The following is a 22,956-nucleotide window of genomic DNA, read 5'->3' as shown; positions in this document are numbered from 1 at the left end:
TATCAAGTCAAATCAAATGACATTGTTTATTTGAGAGGCTTACTGATGCGTAAAACAACACTAACACAGATACAGTTAAACTTAAGTTCACGTATTTATTCTGAGTGGTTAAATTAAGGGTTAACGTTTGGAAAGACTTAAAACAACAAAAAACAAGTGTCTAGCACTAGGATTAAACACAACTCTCAGAGCCTGACGCCTCGATCACACCGACTGCATCATTGCATTTTGGTACACCAGAAGTACATTCATTTCCAATGTAACGCTGTGTTTGCCTTGCAGCATTGCGTTGCAGAGGCAGTTGCAGTGCATTCTGTGTGTGGCATACGCTGGATTTATCAAACGTATGCATCAAACTTTGCATAGAAGGCTTGGCCGAAATGGTAGCAGAAGGTGAATGTGGCACACATTTTGTAGCACACCTATCCAGATGATGCTGCGTACCATTTTGCATAATGACTGTCGGTGTGATCTAGGCAGAGGTCTGCAGTTTAAACGCAACAGATTAAACACAAGCCTACTAGATGGAAATAGGTGCTCAGGTTGCCCCTAGAGGACAGTTTAGCTTCCACATTTAGCCAATTCTGGTACTTGCAGAACCGGCACCTCCTGGTGTATTCCATAAGAGAATGGGCTGACCAATCCATAAGAGATAAACTGTACATGTATCCATTGTTCTCTTATAATATGTTGAGGTCCATAGGGACAGGCTCATGTGACCTTAAAAGGAGAATGAACTTGGGCAGCTACCAACATACCAGTGATGACTGCACCCACCACACAGCACTGGGACGGTTTCCCAAATGACACCCTATTCCCTTTATAGTGCACAAATTTTGATCAGAACCTATAGAGAATATATGGGTGATTTTACAATGGCCACTTTTGGCATTTCATATTTTCCCCAAATTAAGTTGGTTGAGAAATAAACTTTTATCAACAGAAATACTTTTCTAATTTTGTCACGAACCTTGTATTGGCTTTGACCATTTTATTCGACAATACATTGATTTAACTAAATTTTGCCAAAATATTTAGGGATTTATCTGCCAGGTAACGTTAATATGATCAGCTGTCTTAAATTCCAACCACCTTTAAGAAGGGTCTGAATACTTACTGAATGCACAGAGAGTCGTTGAAGAGGTAACATTCATGACGCCATTATGCTATTTGAGATTATACAGTCATGATCCTGACCAAAGTCTCATCTTTGGGCCTGAATATTGCAGTTTTTTTTTACCTAACACTGCCAGTTTTACAACTGTATACACAGAGATAATGCCAGTCACGAGTGATGTCCTTGTGGTTTAACAAGCGCAAAAAAAAGGAAAGGAGAACACCGAAGGTGGTTAATGAAATAGGAGTCAGCAAATTGCTACAAAACAGGAAAGCAACTTTATTTAAACGTTTCCCTCAACTTTAGTTCAACGAGCTTACATCATTTCACAATCGTCATGAAATAAGAGACAGACTTGGTTATGAGGGGAATAGTAGTGCAACAAAAAGGCACAAAACCACATCTTAGAGGCAAACTTAACCAGGATCATTATAATCATAAGTATCGGTACAAAACAGAAGTTCACACCGAATAATGAGCATGATACAAGAACAGAAAGGAAATAGAATCCTTGGTCAAAACACAAATTAATTTGACTATTTTTCAAAAAAACAAAACAAAAAAAAAACAAAAAAAAGTGGCTGTTAATTTACCTGCTCTGAGATGGGGAGGTTCAGAAAGGAGTTTCCTTCCTGTCCAGGCTTTGGTCATAAAATAATTTTTGGTCAATTCTTATACTTCCTTTTATGAGGCCTGGGTTGCGTTCAGAAGGATACGCGGTAGCAAAAAGGGTTGCAACAGAATCTATTGTTCAGGCGGTACCTCACGGTTTATAAAGTTTCAAAACATTCTCCCTACTGAACATGACCCAGTTCGTTGTAGATTTCTTAACTGGGCCATTTCTGATACCAGACCCAAGACTATGCCATCATCCTCCTTTCCGAGGGGACTTTGTAACAGTGAAAATACAAACATCAAAATGACATTTACGCAACTGCTCCAAATGCTGGTTAGTAGCTATGTCTTCAAAAAGTTAGTGTCCCTTTCATTGGGTCATGGCTAGAAAGGAATACAATTTCCTAACCTTAACCTAATTCTCCTAACCTGCCATGAAAAGTCAAATCTGACAAAAGCTGTATCCATTCTAGTTAAAACCCTTTTATTGTACTACGACTAAGAGAAATAAGTGCAGGGGGTACAATCACAATTAAGAATCTGCTAATTTAATGAGGGAATTCATAAAAATAAATGGCATTTTCTAATTCTGTAAAGATTTACCAATGGATACTTAGATATAACATTGGCTCTAAATTTTTATGCGCTTTCAATATTTTCTCAGTATAATTTGACATCTCTATTCATAAAAAATGAACATTCTATACAAGAGAGCAATTAAAATGTACACAAATATAATACAGGATATCAACAGAACAGTGTGAGAAAGCAACCTCGTTCATATGAACCTCTGGGAATAAACAACGGATGCCCTGTTATTAAGAGGAGCCATGATACTCCATGCAATTTACATCCAAACACACTTGGTGTAAAACCACTGATCATTTTGACAGGTTTTGTTGCTTGATGACTTCAGTCATACGAAAAGGACTTCAAAAAGAACTGTTGGGTGGGGTAAGAATTAGGGTAGGAGTGTGAAAAGAGAATTTGCCGAGGGTAACATCAAGGAAAGACCAATGGGAAATGGAAAGAAACATTTGGATGCCATAGAAGCTTTGGGGATGGGGAGGCAACAGGGAACATGTTGTGAGGGGTTTGGAGGATGAGGGAATGGGTAGAGGCAAAAGCAGCTGTGATTGGTTGGATTATACAGACTGGTAGCCAGTGCGACTCTTCCTGCGGCCAATCAGGTAAGAGATAAGCACAAGGATGATTAGGAAGCTGAGGGCCACGCCCACAGCAATGGGCACCAGAAAGCTCAAATCAGAGTCCATGAAGCACTCCACGGCTGCCACAGAGAAGAGACAGAGAAGAAGGGTTAGCAATGATAGCATGCTAGTGATTAGTCAGCAGAAAAGACCAGAGTTAGTCCTTCACAGACATGGAAGAAATTAGAATTTTTTTAAAAGCAGCAAGTTCAGAACCAAGACATACTCATCGGGGTCCGTCAAAGTATGGGCATTAATTGCAATTAGGAAAACATTGTCATCAGCCATCTATATAGACAACCATGTGATGAGGAATATAAGATGTCAATCAAAATCAATACATTTTAATTACACACACAGCTGTTACATGCCATCGTTAACACAGCCGCTTCTCCAAGTCATTGTTTCATGAGAAAGAGCTTTCCAGCCGGTGAATTTCACCATTAAGTAAACTCTGCACAGTATATTAGTCAAATTAAATCAACAATTATCCAGAAGACCGAAGTTATAGCCTCAGCATAGTGAAGATAATTTAGAAGTGCTCATAGCCAGTGCCCTGGTTTCGCTTTCTTCCAATGAAATAGGCAACCAACACAATGAGGACCAGTAAAGTCAAGGCAACCCCGACCGCTATAGGAACAAGCCAGCTCTCTGTCGTATCATCTTGGCAATCCTCCGCTGGATGACAGTAAAGAAAGTGGGCACGGGGGGGGGGGGGGGGGTTGCAGGGTGGAAGAAAAGTAAAACATCAAAATGGTGAATGCATGGTCAATCATAGACACTTCTCAGGCAAGAATAGTTGGAAAACAAAGGAGGGATTTACTAAAACGTCCGGGGGACCAATAATATTGTAAAATATTAAAAATGGTCCACGCCAGTTTATGCACAACATCCATTCCCATTTATTGCAGCTAAAAGCCTATTGAAAAGGAATTCAAAAATTAACATTGTTCACCGCCACAGAAGAAAAGAATGTACACAGAGTTTAAACATTATGAACACCTTGCTTTTCCATGACAGACTGACCAGGTGAATCCAGATTAAAAGTATGATCCTTATTGATGTCACTTGTTAAATCCACTTCAAATCAACCAGTGTAGACGAAAGAGACCGGTTTTTAGCCTTGCGACATCGATTGTGTATGTGTGCCATTCAGTGGGTGAAAGGGAATGACAAAATTGTGTGGGAAGCATTGGAGTCAACATGGAGTCAACATGGAGTCAACATGGAGTCAACATGGAGTCAACATGGAGTCAACATGGAGTCAACATGGAGTCAACATGGAGTCAACATGGAGTCAACATGGAGTCAACATGGAGTCAACATGGAGTCAACATGGAGTCAACATGGAGTCAACATGGAGTCAACATGGAGTCAACATGGAGTCAACATGGAGTCAACATGGAGTCAACATGGAGTCAACATGGAGTCAACATGGAGTCAACATGGAGTCAACATGGAGTCAACATGGAGTCAACATGGAGTCAACATGGAGTCAACATGGAGTCAACATGGAGTCAACATGGAGTCAACATGGAGTCAACATGGAGTCAACATGGAGTCAACATGGAGTCAACATGGAGTCAACATGGAGTCAACATGGAGTCAACATGGAGTCAACATGGAGTCAACATGGAGTCAACATGGAGTCAACATGGAGTCAACATGGAGTCAACATGGAGTCAACATGGAGTCAACATCCCGGTTGAACGCTTTCGACACCTTGTTGAGCCAGTCCATGCCCAGATTAATTGAGGCCTTTCTAAAGTAAAAAAAAATATTAGAAAGGTGTTCAGCGTATCTTAATTTGAAGAATGGGTCTGTCCTGTGATTTCCCGTTTCTTAACATGCTGCTTTATGAATTCATAAACTAGGAGAGAAAAAAAGAGCCAAATAATCCGATTCATTAATGTAAATGTAATCAAACGTGATTGAATCTCAAAATGGAGCTGCTTCGTTGAGCAAGGCACAAAATTGTCACAATCATTACATTTGATCATGTCAAGTGAATGAAAATTGGATATAGTAAATGTTTTCAAAATTGTATTTTAGAACTGATTGTTGACGCGGTCAAGAAAAAAAACACAATTTAAAAACCAAAGTAACAAACAGAATTTGTACAAAAGCAGTCAATTTTCCAAGACAACACACTGGAATGTAAAAACAATAATCAATAATATATTTGAAAAGGAAAAAAAAGCAAATCATTCACATATACAGCATCTTAAATGTTTTGGGGGTGACTGATTGATCAACAGAAATTAAAGGCAGCAATCAAATTTCTTCATGTCTCATGCAGACCATCTCACTAGGACAAAGCGATAATACACAGCAACTACCCATTTTCACCTGTCATAACAGTACGACAATATACACATGTACTGCAAATCCTGTGGACAATCATCCTTTCTCCTACTCGATCGCTTGGTGCAACTTACAAGCGGTCAACTAGGCAGGGTTAGAGTCAATTCCATTTCATTTAAGTCAATTCAGGAAGTAAGCTGAAATTATAATTCAAATTTTCCTCATGAAAAAGCGGTCATGAAAAAGCGGTGAGGCAAATTGGAATTAGAATTTATTAATTGAAATGGAATAGACCCCAGCCGTGGTCACAAGTGCCCCCTTACTAAGTGGCAGCTTTCGGGAGCAACACCACAGCAACAGCTATAATATACACAGGTGTAACATTGCAGCACACATTATGTCAAACTTACTGAACAATTTAGTGCATTTAAATGTATAAAAAAAATCACCACCTGTGAAGAATAGGGTTGAATGACCACAAATAATCAGAGCTATCCCTTTTTTAAAAACCTAACGCCAACATGTAATGACAGGAGGGGTTTTGTGTTACCTTTCTTTTCTGGTTTGTCTTTTACATCCTCAAACTAGGCATGGACTTTTCAAAGTTTATTAAACACTTGGTAGATTTCACACTACACAATGTGAGCCAGTCAGTCAAAGTCAGACTGACATTGGTGGCAACCATACGTCAAGTACTGCTGTGCGTGAATATAAATGACGGATGCCTTGTTTTGTCAAATCAACTTAGAGACGGAACTATATGCCAGCAATACCACCTTTTCTTTTTACCCGAGTTGTGGCCACACATTTCAGTCAAAAAGTCACATCTCCCAATTCAAACTAATGACCGACTAGTGGATGATCAGTAACGAGCTGAAAGAGCAAGGAGCGCAAAGCAGCAGACCTTGATCCTGGTTAGTTCGTAAAAGAGTTCCTGAGCCAAATCAACAAAGCTACTCAATGATGTCTCATTGAGCAGCGAGGCAAATGTGAAATGTTCAAGTCAGTCAAAATGGTGCACTGCTACAATGAATTGTGAGGATGAATAAAACCACAAAAGAAAGGTTGAATGAAAATACACAAATTCAATAAGAACAAACAAAAAAAGGTATGTCAAAGGGAGGGAGCAAGTGCATGATTCATAGTGAAAAAGGGCACAGCCCCCAATTGTCACAGCTCCTCGTGAAAATGTGCAAACTGTAGCACAAAGACTTTAACTGGTGTTTCTATGAAATGTGCTACTTCATAAAAAGCGTCCCTACCCTGAATGAGAAGCCTCCGGCAAGTAATGTCAGATGGGTCAGGTGCAATCACTGAGAATTTTCAATAAATAAGGCCTTTACTGCTTCCAAAGGTTTCAAAAAATTGCACTGGCTAACAGAGGTCAAATAATCCTGCACTTGCTCCTTTACAACAGAAAAAAAAAAAAGATTAAGCAAATCAAACAAAACGGAAATCAAACAAATAAACGGGGTATGACAGTCGAACCTGGTCCTGGAGAGCATTTTGAGTCTTCACGTTTACCTGAATAAAGCTGCTCAAGTCTACACCTAAGCAAAGCTAGACTAAGCTCAAGTCTAGAAAAGCTAGACTAAGCTCAAGACCAGGCTTTGGGACCGCCACCCCACACAAGGATCGGTGTTCTTGATTAATTATCACAGATTCATGATCACAGATTGCTTTTAGAGGGTCTGATATCCCACATAGGTCTTCCTACGACCAATCACGTAAGCAATCACTACAATGAGAATCAAGCCAGCCAGGGCGGCACCAACAATGATAGGGATTAGGATGCTGGTGTCATCCAGTGAACATTCATGGGCTGCAGACGAGAGAGAGAATCAATGAGCACAACTTGGAACATCAGCTTCTCATGATCATTTGGTTGTTAATCTTTTTAGGGCAGAAGCATTGCATGACCTGAAATACTTACCCGTTTCACCAAACTGGACATGTAACCCATTCTACTGAAGCCCATAATGGTTATTACAGTCTATGTCTCAGTTTCAAGCATGTTAGCTGCATTTGGCTTTAGCAATCCTAGTAAGTTGTAGCATACCACTAACATAAGGGTAATGATGCAAATTCACCATCTCAGGAAGTCACCTACCTGTAGCGAATTCGCCTTTGTTGACTTCAAAGGGCTGGACGCGAAGCTCAAACGTGTAGAGTGTGAGCGTGTCGGTGACGTTTAAGGTCTGCTCCTTGTTGCACATGTAGGAGCTTCCTACCGCCGCTGCCCAAATGGACATGTTGGTATTGACTGCAACGACGGGAGCCCCTGAACATAACACACAGAGTGAGCAATGTTCTAATATGCATTGCATGTACTGTGCAGGTGCTGAGTGTAATGTATACTTTTTATTGCAAAGCTGCACTGTTTCCAAGAAAAATGGCAGCTTGGGGAGAATAAAGTTGATTCTAACATCCAATTAGGGTCTTTGTTTCTGAAGGGGTTTGTAGTGCATTGCTGCTTACCAGTGGCTGGTATCACTGTGACATTCAGAGCGTGCAGTTGGAACTTCTTGCCGTCCTGTAACGTGCAAGGAAACACTTATCAGTTTGTCTGAAACAGACCCTACTCTGCATTTGTCCAACTGTCTACATGCTAGATGCAGACAACCAGGATAATACCGGACTTGGTTTCGATTTTTTTTTTACGTGTCTGGCTTCGTCGCCTTACGTTGCTGAACGTGAACATGATGGTGATTGTATCCGATGTCAACTTGAGATCGCTGCTGTTGGACCGGCAGGCTCCGCCCACTTCAGTCATATTGGGCACCAGGTTGATGGTCTCCTCTTTCTAATAAAGGGGAAAACACAGGTCGGTAAACACTAACATTCTAGCAACAGACCTATCTTCATGGACAAGAAAATCATGTTCTCTGACAAACATATCTGAACGTTTTCAATTAAACAGACTATTGCATGCTAAAATAAGAAACATCAAAAGGGCCTATTTTACAATCGCTATCCTACTTGTATACATACATCTCCTTGCTTGTAGCCGATCTGTAGGCCGAAGGTGGCCATCAGGCAGGCTGTGCTGTTGACGTCGGTTGCGATGCTGTACTTTCCAGTAGTGGGCGTGGGCAGTGTAGGGGTAGAAGTGGGGGCAGCTGTGGTGGTAACGGTCGTGGTGGGCGCCACAGTGGTGGAGGTCATGTCAGCGGAGCATATGGTGTCTATGTAGAGAAAACAGAGAACCTATTAAGGTCAGAGAACCAACAGGGTTGGGATCAATTGCATTTCAGGAAGTAAACTGAATTTCAGTTCACTTCCTGAATTGACCACAACCCTGGAGAATACACAGTAAAATAGTTTGACACACAGTGCATTCGGAAAGTATTCAGACCCCTTGACTTTTCCCACATTTTGTTACGTTACAGCCTTATTCAAAAATGAAAAAGCAAAAACAGTTAAGACAATTTTGCAAATATCACATTTACATAAGTATTCAGACCCTTACGCAGTACTTTATTGATGCACCTTTGGCAGCAATTACAGCCTCGAGTCTTCTTGGGTATGACAAGCTTGGCACACATGTATTTGGGGAATTTATCCCACTGTTCTCTGCAGACCCTCTCAAGCTCTGTCCGGTCAGATGGGGAGTGCCACTGCACAGCTATTTTCAGGCTGGGCCAATCAAGGACATTCAGAGACTTGTCCCGAAGCCATCAAACCAGATTTCCTCCAAAGGTGACGCTTGGCATTCAGGCCAAAGAGTTCAATCTTGGTTTCATTAGACCAGATAATCTTGTTTATCATGTTCTGAGAGTCCTTTAGGTGCATCTTCGCAAACTCCAAGCGGGCTGTCATGGGCCTTTTACTGAGGAGTGGATTCAGTCTGGCCACTCTACCATAAAGGCTTGATTGGTGGAGTGCTGCAGAGATGGTTGTCATTCTTGAAGGTTCTCTCATCTCCACAGAAGAACTCTGGAGCTGTCAGTGACCATCAGGTTCTTGATCCTTTCCCTGACCAATGCCCTTCTCCCCCGATTGCTCAGTTAGAGCTGGCTGCCTAGACTAGGAAGTCTTGGTGGTTCCAATCTTCTCTCATTTAAGAATGATGGAGGCCACCGCGTTCTTGGGAACCTTCAGTGCTGCAGACATTTTTTTGTACCCTTCCCCAGATCCGCGCTTCGACACAATCCTGTCTCGGGGATCTACGGACAATTCCCTCGACCTCATGGCTTGGTTTTCGCTCTGACATGCACAGTCAACTGTGGAACCATATATAGACAGGTGTGCGCCTTTCCAATCAATTGAATTTACCACAGGTGGACTCCAATCAAGTTTTAGAAACATCAAGGATGATCAATGGAAACAGGATGCACCTGAGCTCAATTTCAAGTCTCATAGCAAAGGGTCTGAAAACTTAGGTAAATATGGTATCTGTTTTTATTTATAATACATTTCCAAAAACCTGTTTTCGGCTTTGTCATTATTTGGTTTAGACTGAGGGGAAAATTATTTAATCTATTTTAGAATTAACAAAATGTAGAAAAAGTCAAGGAGACTGAATTTTTCCGAATGCACCGTATGATTGTGGCACAGTTCATCTTACAATGGCCTGATGCTCGTACTACCTACCGGTGTCACTTTTGCTGCCGTTAATCACAAACGCCTGTAGAGCAACATCATACAGTGTCTGAATGACAGCCTCTACTGTCCGGACATCTGCACTCTTGCAGGAGTAGTAGGTGTCCACACTGACGTTGGTGATAATTGACTTTACCGTCACAGACTTGGTTTCTAAAAGCAAGAAGGATTGTCAAATATCAGCATGTGTCATATCAACTACAGTACTAAATTTGTATATCGTGAATTAACAGTATCATGACATCATAACTATGTAGTCACTAGTTCGTTACCTTTTGATGTAGAGTTGGGGAAGATGCTTGAGTCATTGAGATTGTAGGAGAAGACAATGGTATCTACTTGGTAGGTTTGGTTCTTTTTAGTGAAATCCACTGTCCAACTGTGCCCATCTCCAAAACTGAGTTTCAATGTCGATGTTGTGTTATCACAGGCGCTCCCTTCGGTTGTCACATTTTCAGGCAGTACCAAAATAACAGTTTCACTCTGAAAGAGGACGAATATTGGACAGTCATTAAAATATGGATTCCCTTTTATCATTTCCCGCCAAGGACTTCCTCAGGAACAGTGCCATTTCGCAATCATGACAAAATAGTACAGTAGACATAACATGTGTCCATTATAATGATGGATTAGCAGGGGGAAGAAAAAAAAATATTTCATATTCTGGGACAACGGGTGGGTCTAATCCTGATTGGTTAAAACCGGCTTCCATCCGGTGTCTATTTCACCAGTTACCACTGGCTAAATCTATGAAGGTAAAATGTCTATTTATTCTGTTCCATCTGACTGAGCAAATCCAATGTCTCATCAGCCCAGCCAAGCAATTTATAGACTTGATCTCTACTATAAAAAGCATAGACCTAATCTAACATTTCATTTAAACTAACAGTTTTCAAGAGATTTGTATAAATCTTGCTATCCTTCTCTCTGACATTTGCAACATTGAATATTGAAACAAATTCAATTTCCATCTGTCTCATAGTAATTAACGTATCGTGAGTAGGGACGAGACAGACAGGCAGCGGTTTTCAGCCGGTCTAAATTATGAATCAGCTGGCATCATTTTTATGGATATATACAAAGAAATGTCAACTGAAAATGGGTAAAACGAAATGAAGTGCAGCTAGTTTGCAGTCTTCCCAGCTTCAGTTGGAAGTGATTGTAGTAGCTGTGTTGTTGGCTGGCTCCTATGAACAACGGTGTCCTGACGGGTAAGCAAATTTTCCATGCCAGGCAAAACCGCACCTCATTAGCTCATTGTTATGGATGTATCCAAATAAACGTCAATAGAAAACAGCTTATACCAATACTTCGCTGTTATTCTGGCTGCTTTTTTAAATTACTAAGTTAGCTAGCTAGCAAGCCATAAGAATGTTGCTAGCCAGTATGGCAATGGAACATTTAGAATGAACGACTGGGTCGCATCTCTAGCAACCGAACTGATGGAACAAACGACCAGCCGGCTTGGGTAGCAACCCTAGATTTGTGCGGGGACTATATCTTGTGGAAGGATGAAATAGTATGAATAAATTCATCAAAATAATATTTTTAATGAAAGTATGCCAATCATTATTTTAATACATTGCTAACCCGGCCCTCGAGCCTAAAATGCCAATATATCCTCCAAACACCAGCTCTGAGGGCATTCCCTTAATTAGGCTTTTTTATTGCTAGGGACAATAACTTTGACAAACCCTGGTGTAACAAGACAAGCAATGACAAACAGACAGAAGACTTTTCCTTGCAGTTACTCCCTCTTGTCCCCTCTGTGATTACATTAAGAACTATATTTGTCAAAGTAGACACTCAACTCAAAACGTATTAAGCAGTGACAAATCATATCAAGAGATATTTATAGGCCTATGTATATTACCATGCAGAAAAACATTTAAAGAGTAACACACCTTATTTACGCCAACTTCATATGCGACTGAGAAGTTGACCATCAAATTGGCGTAGAGGCATAATTTGTTCTCCGTGTTGTTGACTGACACTTCAGTCCCATGTGATAGATGGAGTTCTGAAATAAAAAATTAACAGCCATTTTCTTGACATGTTATGAGGCAGAATGTTGGGGTACTCCTGAAAACAAACAAAATTTCAATAAATTCACAGTAAACAAACAGCATAGGTAGTCTAAGATGAGTTTGTCATTTTCTACTTGCCTTTACAAGTACCCAAAAGATAGAAATTCTTGTAAAACCATATGCTAACAATTTCCAAACCTTCATTGTTGTGAAAGTGTTCATCTGAGCAATCTCACATGGAACTAAATGGGCCCGGTTTCCAGATTGCGACTGAACTTAGGTTTACAATTGTTTTAAAGAGGCATTGTTCCTACCACGCAGAGAGAATGTTTGAAGTGTTAATCTTATCTTAACATTAGAATTACCCCACAAAACTGATGACAGATCAGCTCCTAGAACGATATTAGCCCCTATGGCCGCAAATATTGAAGTGGCTTATTATGCTTAGGCTTCCCAACAATAATGCACCAAATTATAGATTGGGCATATCATGGCACACATGTTACACCATCGCAAAATACATTGAGGCAAAATAATTACAGACAGTAGCCTATTGGAAAAACAGAACTCAATTGACTTTTTTAGAAAACATTTATTTCACCATTATTTAACTAGGCAAGTCAGTTTAATGCAGTCATCTCAGTTTTTATTTTAAGTATATTTTCATCCTTTACTTGATTGTAACACTTTGGCAACTTTGTATTTGCAGTCAATTTCATTCTGAAGATTTCAGCAGTCAGCCAGACTCATAAATATTTTGCTTCTATGTTTAGCAGAGATATTCTATGAACAAAGTGACATGAAGGGCAAAAAAGCTCTAACTACGCACTAAGCTGTTCTAGTAGTCTGAGACAGCCAGTTAATAACAAGCGTTTCCAAATGCAACTTTAGTACGGGTTATTTTGGGAAACAGCTGAGATGTAACGATGCTCCTACAAAGGTTCTAACAATGAACTAAGCCTGAAGATGCTTTTGTAAAACTGGCCCTGGTAGGTTATCACCAGTGACCCTGTGTCCCGTCACCCTGAGTGACTTGATATCAGAGGCCTTAGCTTGCATTTCTCAACTGAAAACATTCTAATGAAAATGGAAAAAATTGGAAGGGGGAAAAACAAAAACTTGAAGGATTCTGACTTGAATATCAAATGAGTCCTGGCAACACCATGGCAGGAGGCCAAAACCTATCCAGGCTATAAAAAAAAGACATGCATTGGCTCAATGTGCAAATTCCTTCTATCAATCATAACAAGGGGATTGGTTTATAGACAGCAACTGCTATAGAAATCACTTCGGTTACCGTGCAGGTTTAAAATGTTACTGCAGCTGTTATACAATTAAATAACAAAAGGTCAATCAGCAGATACTTGGTCACGAGACAACTTCCTGCTCAACGCGCAAAGCCATATATCATAAATAAGATACAGCTAACGTTACTGAAGTGAGAATCCTTAACGTAAATGTAGCTGAGATTTTGGATTGAACTGGATTTACAACAGTATAGTAACGCTAACGTTATCTAGCTAGTACATTACATATTGATACCTAAGCAAATGTGTAACTGGTAGCTAACGTTACTTAGCAAACTACGAGTTGTGAGCCTATTTCAGTCATCTAACATGTTAGACATGTTCCAAATGAACAGGGCGAATGAAGCTGGTCGAGGTTGTCGTTGACATGTTTGGTAACGACACATAAGGACGATATTGCTAGCTAAGCCAAATGAAAGACAATGCCAAACATTACTTGGTGTTTAAGAGACAGCTGTTATTTTCCCTGTACACCCAGAAGTCATTTCTGTAACATGACCTGTCAACTAAGACAGATATTAAAACCACAACGAACGTTAGCTAGCTAATTTAGCATGACAGGTCAACAGTGCCATAAACCTAATGTCTTAGATTATTGGGTCTTTGATTGCCGGTAAAGTTGCGTGAAATTCACATGAATAAATCTTTACTTTTAATTTATTTGTTGAGTTAAACTTAGCTACAGCTAATGTTTGATAGAAAACTAGCTAACTAGCCTAGCTAGCTACTGGCGCAGCAAATAAATAACGTAGTTAGCTCAAGCAATATGGCTGAAGATAGGCCTGCCGCCCGAAGTGACGGAGCACCGAAAGTTTCCTCTTATGGATTACAATATTACCCAACGATGACACAAAGCAATATTTCGTTCAATTCTGTAAACATACCATTTCCAAGAGCGAGGAACAAAATCAAAAACGCACAGCGAAACATGATGACTTGGTAGCCAAAAGACCTGTTCAGGAAGCGACAACAGCTTACGACTTCAGCTACCTTCCAAGTGCAGCTCCAGAGCATCCGCTCGTCAGCAATACAAAAAAAAAAAAGGAGTACTTCCGGGTCACGGAATTTCGGGAACAATAAAAGTCCCCCGCGTAATAGTAAAAGAAAGTGCCCTTAGTCTGTATTTATCTATTATATATGAAAAATAATTTCTAAACATTAACTATGATAAATATTTGTTCATATTTAAGTGAAATGTGCATTAAATGTGGGTTTAAAAAAACTTGTTCCAAGGTCAAATAAATGCTCCCAATGCAGTACACTGTATATGAAATATATATTGGTTTACAGATAGGGAACTATTCTAGGTGCCGAAGTAAAAGTTGAGTTGGGATTACTCACTAGGATCTATAAAATATATATATGGTGTTATTTCATGGAGGCCTTCAATCTAAATACCCAGCAAAACTTTCTCCTCAACCCACTCCATAACCCCCAATGCAATGCATTGGTCTTTAAATTACATATTGGCCTAGAGAAAAAAGTATTCTATGAACCGATGTAAAATGTATTATGCCGATGTACACTACCATTCAAAAGTTTGGGATCACTTAGAAATGTCCTTGTTTTTGAAAGAAGCACATTTTTTGTCCATTAAAATAACAAATTAATCAGAAATACAGTGTAGACATGGTTCATGTTGTAAATAACTATTGTAGCTGGAAACAGTTGATATTTAATGGAATATCTACATCGGCGTACAGAGGCCCATTATCAGCAAACATCACTCCTGTGTTCCGATTGCATGTTGTGTCAGCTTATCCAAGTTTATCATTTTAAAAGGCTAATTGAGCATTAGAAAACCCTTTTGCAATTATGTTAGCAGAGCTGAAAACTGTTGTACTGATTAAATAATCAATAAAACTGACCTTTAGACTAGTTGAATATCTGGAACATCAGCATTTGTGGATTTGATTACAGGCTCAAAATGGCCACAAATAACTTTCTTCTGAAACTATTCAGTCTATTCTTGTTCTCAGAAATGAAGGCTATTCCATGCAAGAAATTGCCAAGAAACTGAAGATTTCGTACAACGCTGTGTACTACTCCCTTGGCCCCGGTGCACATTACATTAGAGTGCCTAGTTTGAGAAACAGACGCCTCACAAGTCCTCTACTGGCAGCTTCATTAAATAGTACCCGCAACACACCAGTCTCAACGTCAACAGTGAAGAGGCAACTCCGGAACGCTGGCCTTCTAGGCAGGGTTCCTCTGTCCAGTGTCTGTTCTGTTGCCCATCTTAATCTTTTTAATCAGCCAGTCTGAGATATGGCTTTTTTTGCAACCCTGCCTAGAAGGCCAGCAATTTCTTTTTGCTTTTCTTTAAACAAAAAAAACATGTGCTGCCCCTCTTGCCTGATTCTATGCTGGGCATGCAATATCAAGTGTGCCTCTATGTAGTGTTGTCTCAAACAAATGATCCATAGCCTATAGGCCTAGGATATACGAAATGCATGCTCGGAGAAGCACAGGGCAAAGTTATTTAGAAGAAAATATACTTAATTTTTTTGGGCTGCTGGGATGGTGTAAATAAAACTATCCCAAACATTAACCCTGGCATGCTCTGCTCTTGCTGATGTAAACCTTTTTGTGGTGCCTAACCTATCATGACTCAGGATATGACCCAGATGCAGACACGGGAGGCGGATAGTACAGGTCCCAGATTTATTAGAAACACGGGGCAGGCAAAGGGCGTGTCGAGGGCAGGCAGGTACAGGACAGCAGGCAGGCTCGGGGTCAGGGCAGGCAGAATGGTCATAACTGGGAGAAACAGGAGACAAAAGGCTGTGAGACAGAGGTTTAATCCTAGACACATGAAAAGTGTGATGGGGGCAACAGAAGACAAACAGCAGAGGGGCTAAGGATCTTGGAGATGGGGAAAGGGCTGATAAAACAGCGGGGACAGCTTGCGGGACTCTACCTGGAGGGGCAGATCCCGACTGGACAGCCATACCATCTGCCCGAGACTATAACAGGGAGCCGGGGTCTGGTGACGGTCATCTTGTTATCGATACCTGGAGGTGGTCTTGAGAAGAGCTGACCAAGCTCTCTTCTAGGTACAGCGACAACGGTGGACGAACATCTGGGCTGAGGGTATGCTTGGTGAGATTGGCGGAGACCAGGCAGCGAAGAGTCATCTCCGGGTCTTGATTGGCTCACTCCGACTGGCCATTAGACTGAGGGTGGAACCCGGAGGAGAAGGCTGGCCGACGACCCAATGAGCGTGCAGAACGCCCTCCAGAACTGACGAGAACTAAGGACCCGGGTCAGAGACCACATCCCCTGGAAGTCCATGGATCCGGAAGATGTACTGCACCATGAGCTGGGCCGCCTCCTTGGCTGAGGGTAGCTTGCGGAGAGGGATGTGGGCGGCTTGGGGAGAGGGAAGTGGGCGGCTTTGGAAAACCGGTCCACCACGATAAGAATAACCATGTTGAGATCAGATGGCGGGAGACCAGTGACAAAGTCCAGGGATATATGTGACCAGGGACGGGAAGGGGTTGAAGGAGGCCAGCCGGAGCTAGCAGAGGAGTCTTATTCTGGGCACACATGGTGCAGGCGGCGACAAACGCGGAGATGTCAGTAACCAAGGTGGGCCACCAAAAACGTTGTCGTACAAAAGACCAGGCTCCGATGGGAGCCAGGCTGGCAGGCCAGTCGAGAGGAAAGAGACGATTCCAGAACCGAGGAACAGATAGAGTCTGGGACAAACATCTCGTTAGCCGCCCCCCGGGGTGCAGTGATATTCCAGGTTTTTGTGATCTGTCCATACTATGAATGCGTGTTCCGTCCCCTCTAACCAGTGCCTTTATGTGGGGTTGAGATGATGAGAGAGGAAAGTGCAAGAATGTAGCTTTTGGTCTTGGGCTGAACGCTGGGACAGGGCAGCTCCCACGCCGATGTCCGAAGCGTCGACCTCCACCACAAACTGCCAGGACGTAATAGGATGGGGGCAGTAGTGAATTAGTGTTTGAGGTCCAAGAACACCTGGTATGCAGCTGGAGACCACGTAAATGGGACCTTGGGAGAGGTGAGTGCTGACAGGAGAGAAGCCCGAGTGTTGTAGCCCTGGATGAACCGGTGGTAGAAATTGGCAAACCCCAGGAAGTGTTGCAGCTGCACTCTGGAGGTGGGTTTGGGCCAATCCACCACCGCTCTCACCCTTTCAGGATCCATCTGGATGTTGCCTGCAGCTAAGATGTAGCCCAGATGGTGGAGCGATGGAATTTGCATTTTTCCGCTTTGACGTACAGCTGGTTCTCCAGAAGATGCTGGAGGACTTGTCTGACATGTTCTTGAGCTGAGTGGGAAAACACGAGGATGTCACCAAGGTAGATGAATACGAACCGGTTCAACATGTCCCAGTTCGTCATTGACCAGGGCCTGGAACACAGCAGGAGCGTTGGTCAGTCCGAACTACATCACCACGTATACGTAGTGCCTGCTAGCCATGTTAAAGGCGGTCTTCCACTCACCCTCTTCCCAGATCCGTACCAGATGGTAGGCGTTCCGGAGGTCCAACTTGGAGAAGATGGTAGCCTCCTGGAGAGGCTCGAAAGCCAAGGCGATGAGTGGTAACTCCTTGTGTCTTCCAATGGTGGCTCCCTGGGAGGAGACAGCGTAGCTATCACGACTCAGGATATGACCCAGATATGGGATGAGGATAGTACAGTTCTCAGATTATTTATTAGAAACACGGGGCAGGCAAATGGCAGGTCAAGGGCAGGCAGAGGCTCGTGATCAGGTCAGAATCAGGACGGCAGGCAGGCTTGGGGTCAGGGCAGGCAGAGTGGTCAGAACCGGGAAAAACTAGAAAACAGAACTAGTGAAACAGGAAGACGGGAAAGACCACGGGAAAGACCTGACAAAGACAAGACGAACTGGCAACAGACAAACAGCAAACACAGGTATAAATACACAGGGGATAATGGGAAGCTGAGTGACACCTGGAGGGGGGTGGAGACAAGCACAAAGAGAGGTGAAACAGATCAGGGTGTGACATAACCAATGGCTTTGCTGTGTATGGTGGCACTTCAGGAAGCGAAATGCTTCTTCCATTTTGGTGTGTCAAAAACACTTTCAATGGCCAATTGGAAAACCAGTTGTCACTAGTGTTAAAAAATCTTAGGAATATGTGGGACAAGAAGAGGTAACATTCAACATCTTGTTAATCAGATTGAGGAACAGCTTGAGTTGAACTACCCTTTTAGCCGGTCATCCATATGTTTATTTTTTATTTAACTAGGCAAGTCAGTTAAGAACACATTTTTATTTACAATGAGGCCTACCCTGGCCAAACCCTAACGATGCTGGGCCAATTGTGCGCCGCCCTATGGGACTCCCAATCACGGTAATGTAATGTAATGAGATAGGAGATGAGGATGACAGCACAAATGTAAGTCAGTGCAACACAGTCAAGACAAACTAATTGATACAAAAACACCAATCAAACACTGAGTGGGGAGGAGAAATGCAGCGAAACGTAAACATGGTGTTTCTATAAAACACCAAATAACAGTAAACAAGCAATGTTAGCATGTGATATCTGTGCAAATTGGTATCACTTTGATTGGCCTACCTTCAGATACAGGCCAATTCTCAATGCAACTCAAAATCATGTCAAGTTCAAGTACATCCCATTGAAAAATGGATTTAGTCTTAAAGCGGACTGTGACACATTTATACATTCTAATGCTAGAGACAACAAGGTGAAATTCAAGAAAACAGTACGATATGTCACACCCTGATCTGTTTCACCTGTCTTTGCGATTGGCTCCACCCCCCTCCAGGTGTCACCCATCTTCCCCATTATCCCCTTTGTATTTATACCTGTGTTCTCTGTTTGTCTGTTGCCAGTCCGTCTTGTTTGTCAAGTCAACCAGTGTTTTTGTTCTCAGCTCCTGCTTTCCCCAGTCTCTCTTCTTCTCACCCTCCTGGTTTTGACCCTGTCCTGACTCTGAGCCCACCTGACCGTTCCGCCTGAGCCTGCCTGCTGACCTGTACCTTTGCCCCACCTCTGGATTTTTGACCTCTGCCTACCCTGATCCTGCCTGCCTGCCATCCGGTACCGTTACCCCACCTCTGGTTTACTGACCCCTGCCTGCCTTGACCTGTCTATTGCCTGCCCCTGTTGGATTATTAAACCATTGTTAATTTGACGTTGTCTGCATCTGGGTCTTACCTTCATACCGGATACAAACAGAGAATGCAAATGAGGATCCGGTACAAAACCTATTGCTTGTAGAGTTTAAATGAGGGAATGTCAACTGCTCTGAGAAGATCTTCAAGTTATCCAACTTAATGTGTAAAATGCACCAACACTCTTGAGGCTAAAGAACCTGCTTCTGATTCTCATTCTGATGTAGCCAAGAGTTCATACAGTAGATGGAGTGTCAGTGGTGCAGCCCAATCAAATCTCAGACACCAAAGATATTGGGAATGAATACTACCAACTAGAGACAGGAAGTTGTGGTTTATCAAATGAGGTTTATCATATGAGGAAATCATACGCTCTCTGAAAACTTAATCAGATGAGCAGCATGTAACTGGAGAGTTTGACATCAAAATAAGCGAGGATACACTCAAGTGTGTTTTGTCAAGTGAGGCAAATTTTGGCTCATGCTTACCACTCCAAATAATGGTATCTTTATGTTGACTCGTGATGAATAGGAAAGAAGTGGTACGTATTTTAAAAAGTTCTCACAGGTAGGCCTATTTGCACCACCAAGAAACATGGTCCAGAAAAAACGGATCCGTAGCCTTAACAACAGTAGCAGTTGTGGTGCTTGTGTGCTTGTTCTCTAAAGCAGTCTTATGTGTGAGGAATGTGAATACACTTTCCACAATGGCACGCAAGACTTTGTTTTACATGACTTATCAGAGAGGAAATGACTTAGTTGAAAGAAGTTAAGGTTTTAAGCATGAATGATACAGCACACTTCTGAAATGAAGCTATATGCCTAATGATAAAATGATACTTAAATATAAATGTGTTATTTCATGTTGTGGTGGGCACCAATATTGCTCATTTGATATATTGATACCATTTAATATCAATATGATCAAGGCATATTGTAATATTGGTTTATTCTTCCTGTTAACCTACACTATTCAGTAATAAAGCCTACATGACTGTTCCTGCATGCACAAAGCCCTTTCACAGCCCTTCTCACAGTCTGCTCAGCATACTTTAAAAAACGTACAAAATCTAACACTAAAACAAAAACAGGCTGCTTAGCATCAACTGTGGATGGGGTGTGGTGTGGATGGGCTTCCCATTTTAACGAAAATGGTTAGGTAGGTTTAGGCCACCAGAATACACCTGGCCCAATGGGCAATCCACAAGCAGTTGTCTGGACTTCACAGAAAAGTGAACATTCACAGTTGCAATGTATTTTCTACGAATCGCTATGACGTCAATATCAAACTGAAAAAGGTGTCACACCCTGATCTGTTTTGCTTGTCTCTCGCCCATTTTCCCCATTATCCCCTGTGCATTCATACCTGTGTTTTCTGTTGGTCTGTTGCCAGTTCGTCTTGTTAAGCCTATTGTACTCCTGTTTCTCATTAGTTCCTATATTCTAGTTCTCCCGGTTTTGACCATTCTGCTTGCCCTGCCCTGGATTACTGACCTCTGCCTGCCCTTGACCTGTCGTTCACCTGCCCCCTGTTTTGTAAATAAATATTTAATATTTCAAACCGTCTGCATCTGGGTCTTATCCCGAGGTCTGATAAAAGGCAACTGATATCGCTATATAGATTTTCCATATCGGTGCCCATCACTAATTTAATTATTATATTCCATGAGGGATTGAAATGACTGAATGTAGGTATCATAGAGTGTTTTAGAACCATACATTTTATGCCTAAACATTTCATAAAATGGGGGACCGACATGAATGTATCCTAGAGTGTGTTTGACCATGAATTTTAACTGACTCATTTTGTAAAATTGGTGACTGAAGTGACTGTACCTATAGCATGGTTGATATTCATTACGTTTAAATTGTTAAAAAAATAAAATGTTTTGACTAAAAGTTTTGCCATGTGTTTGTCTTTGAGTGTTGATAGTTTAGTGTGAATATAGGCATTGCCTTCAGGGCCATGGATATTACCGGGACATTTGAAGGTGCTTTCTACAGACCGTACTGAGTACTCCCACCCACACGTACATTTCTGCACATGGGATATATATTTATAAGCCAATATGAAATGTATACAATGTATTGCATTTGGACCAATGGAGTAGAAAGTGTTGCCCTGTATTTAAACCTCAGTCCCCCATGAAATAACACAATATATAGATTCTACAGACCCTACTGAGTACTCCAAACACCACTTTTATATTGGCTCATAGAATAGTTTTTGATCTATAAACTAAGATGTAATTTATAGGCTGTAACGATTGTCTTCCTCTTCTGATGACGAATAGTATGGATCGGACCAATGCGCAGCGTGGTAAATGTTCATGTTATATTTATTAAACCAAACACAAAAATAACAAAGGAGAAAACACGACAAAAAAACAAAACAGTTCTGTAAGGTGCAACAAAAACACTAAAAACAGAAAATAACTACCCACAAACAACAGGTGGGAACAGGCTACCTAAGTACGATTGCCAGCTGCCTCTGATTGGGAACCATACCAGGCCAAACACATAGAAATAGAAAACATAGAACACAAAACATAGAATGCCCACCCCAACTCACGCCCTGACCAAACTAAAATAGAGACATAAAAAAGGAACTAAGGTCAGAAGGTTTGCATAGGCCTACAATGTATTGCATTGCAGTGAATGGAGTGGGTAGAGTAGAAAGTGGTGCTGGGTATTTAGACCTCAGTCCCCTATGAAATAACACCATATATACAGTCGTGGCCAAAAGTTGAGAATGACACAAATATTAATTTCCACAAAGTTTGCTGCTTCAGTGTCTTTAGATATTTTTGTCAGATGTTACACTGAAGTATAATTACAAGCATTTCATAAGTGTCAAAGGCTTTTATTGACAATTACATGAAGTTGATGCAAAGAGTCAATATTTGCAGTGTTGACCCGTTTTTTTCAAGACCTCTGCAATCCACCCTGGCATGCTGTCAATTAACTTCTGGAACACATCCTGACTGATGGCAGCCCATTCTTGCATAATCAATGCTTGGAGTTTGTCAGAATTTGTGAGTTTTTGTTTGTCCACCTGCCTCTTGAGGATTGACCACACGTTCTCAATGGGATTAAGGTCTGGGGAGCTTCCTGGCCATGGACCCAAAATATTGATGTTTTGTTCCCAGAGCCACTTAGTTATCACTTTTGCCTTATGGCAAGGTGCTCCATCATGCAGGAAAAGGCATTGTTCGTCACCAAACTGTTCCTGGATGGATGGGAGAAGTTGCTTCCGGAGGATGTGTTGGTACCATTCTTTATTCATGGCTGTGTTCTTAGGCAAAATTGTGAGTGAGCCCACTCCCTTGGCTGAGAAGCAACCCCACACATGGTTACAGGATGCTTTACTGTTGGCATGACACAGGACTGATGGTAGCTCTCACATTGTCTTCTACGGATAAGCTCTTTTCCGGATGCCCCAAACAATCGGAAAGGTGACTCATCAGAGAAAATGACTTTACCCCAGCCCTCAACAGTCCAATCCCTGTACATTTTGCAGAATATCAGTCTGTCCATGAGGTTTTTCCTGGAGAGAAGTGGCTTCTTTGCTGCCCTTCTTGACACCGGGCCATCCTCCAAAAGTCTTCGCCTCACTGTGCGTGCAGAAGCACTCACACC

The 22,956-nt window shown here is 41.7% G+C and overlaps 2 protein-coding genes across 3 annotated transcripts in view; both read right to left on the bottom strand.

Annotated features, from left to right (window-relative positions):
• Positions 1 to 2: 2 nt before the first annotated feature.
• On the bottom strand, positions 3 to 14,205 carry LOC109905313 (lysosome-associated membrane glycoprotein 2). Of its 2 annotated transcripts, none has more exons than XM_020502612.2 (9): positions 14,065 to 14,205; positions 11,751 to 11,866; positions 10,119 to 10,329; positions 9,838 to 9,999; positions 8,236 to 8,429; positions 7,928 to 8,047; positions 7,723 to 7,777; positions 7,355 to 7,525; positions 3 to 3,618 (listed from the first exon to the last, which is right to left on the bottom strand). In XM_020502612.2, exons 1-9 carry the CDS (start codon positions 14,192 to 14,194, stop codon positions 3,473 to 3,475), a joined length of 1,305 nt encoding a protein of 434 aa, XP_020358201.1. In that variant the 5' UTR covers positions 14,195 to 14,205; the 3' UTR covers positions 3 to 3,472. The 2 variants fall into 2 exon arrangements, with proteins under 2 accessions (XP_020358201.1, XP_020358203.1); XM_020502614.2 differs by having other exon boundaries at positions 8 to 7,066; positions 14,065 to 14,195.
• Positions 14,206 to 15,830: 1,625 nt separating this feature from the next.
• Positions 15,831 to 22,956, bottom strand: part of LOC109905310 (cullin-4B) — a 29,195-nt gene continuing 22,069 nt past the window's right edge. The window contains exon 21 of the mRNA XM_031790289.1: positions 15,831 to 15,940. Within this exon, the coding sequence (XP_031646149.1) occupies positions 15,935 to 15,940 (6 nt within the window). The 3' untranslated portion in view covers positions 15,831 to 15,934. The remainder of the gene's footprint in view (positions 15,941 to 22,956) is intronic.

This window comes from Oncorhynchus kisutch, linkage group LG15, assembly GCF_002021735.2.
Source record: "Oncorhynchus kisutch isolate 150728-3 linkage group LG15, Okis_V2, whole genome shotgun sequence".
NCBI lineage: Eukaryota > Metazoa > Chordata > Actinopteri > Salmoniformes > Salmonidae > Oncorhynchus > Oncorhynchus kisutch.
Note: the sequence above shows the minus strand (reverse complement) of the source record. Positions and strands in the feature narration are given on the sequence as shown.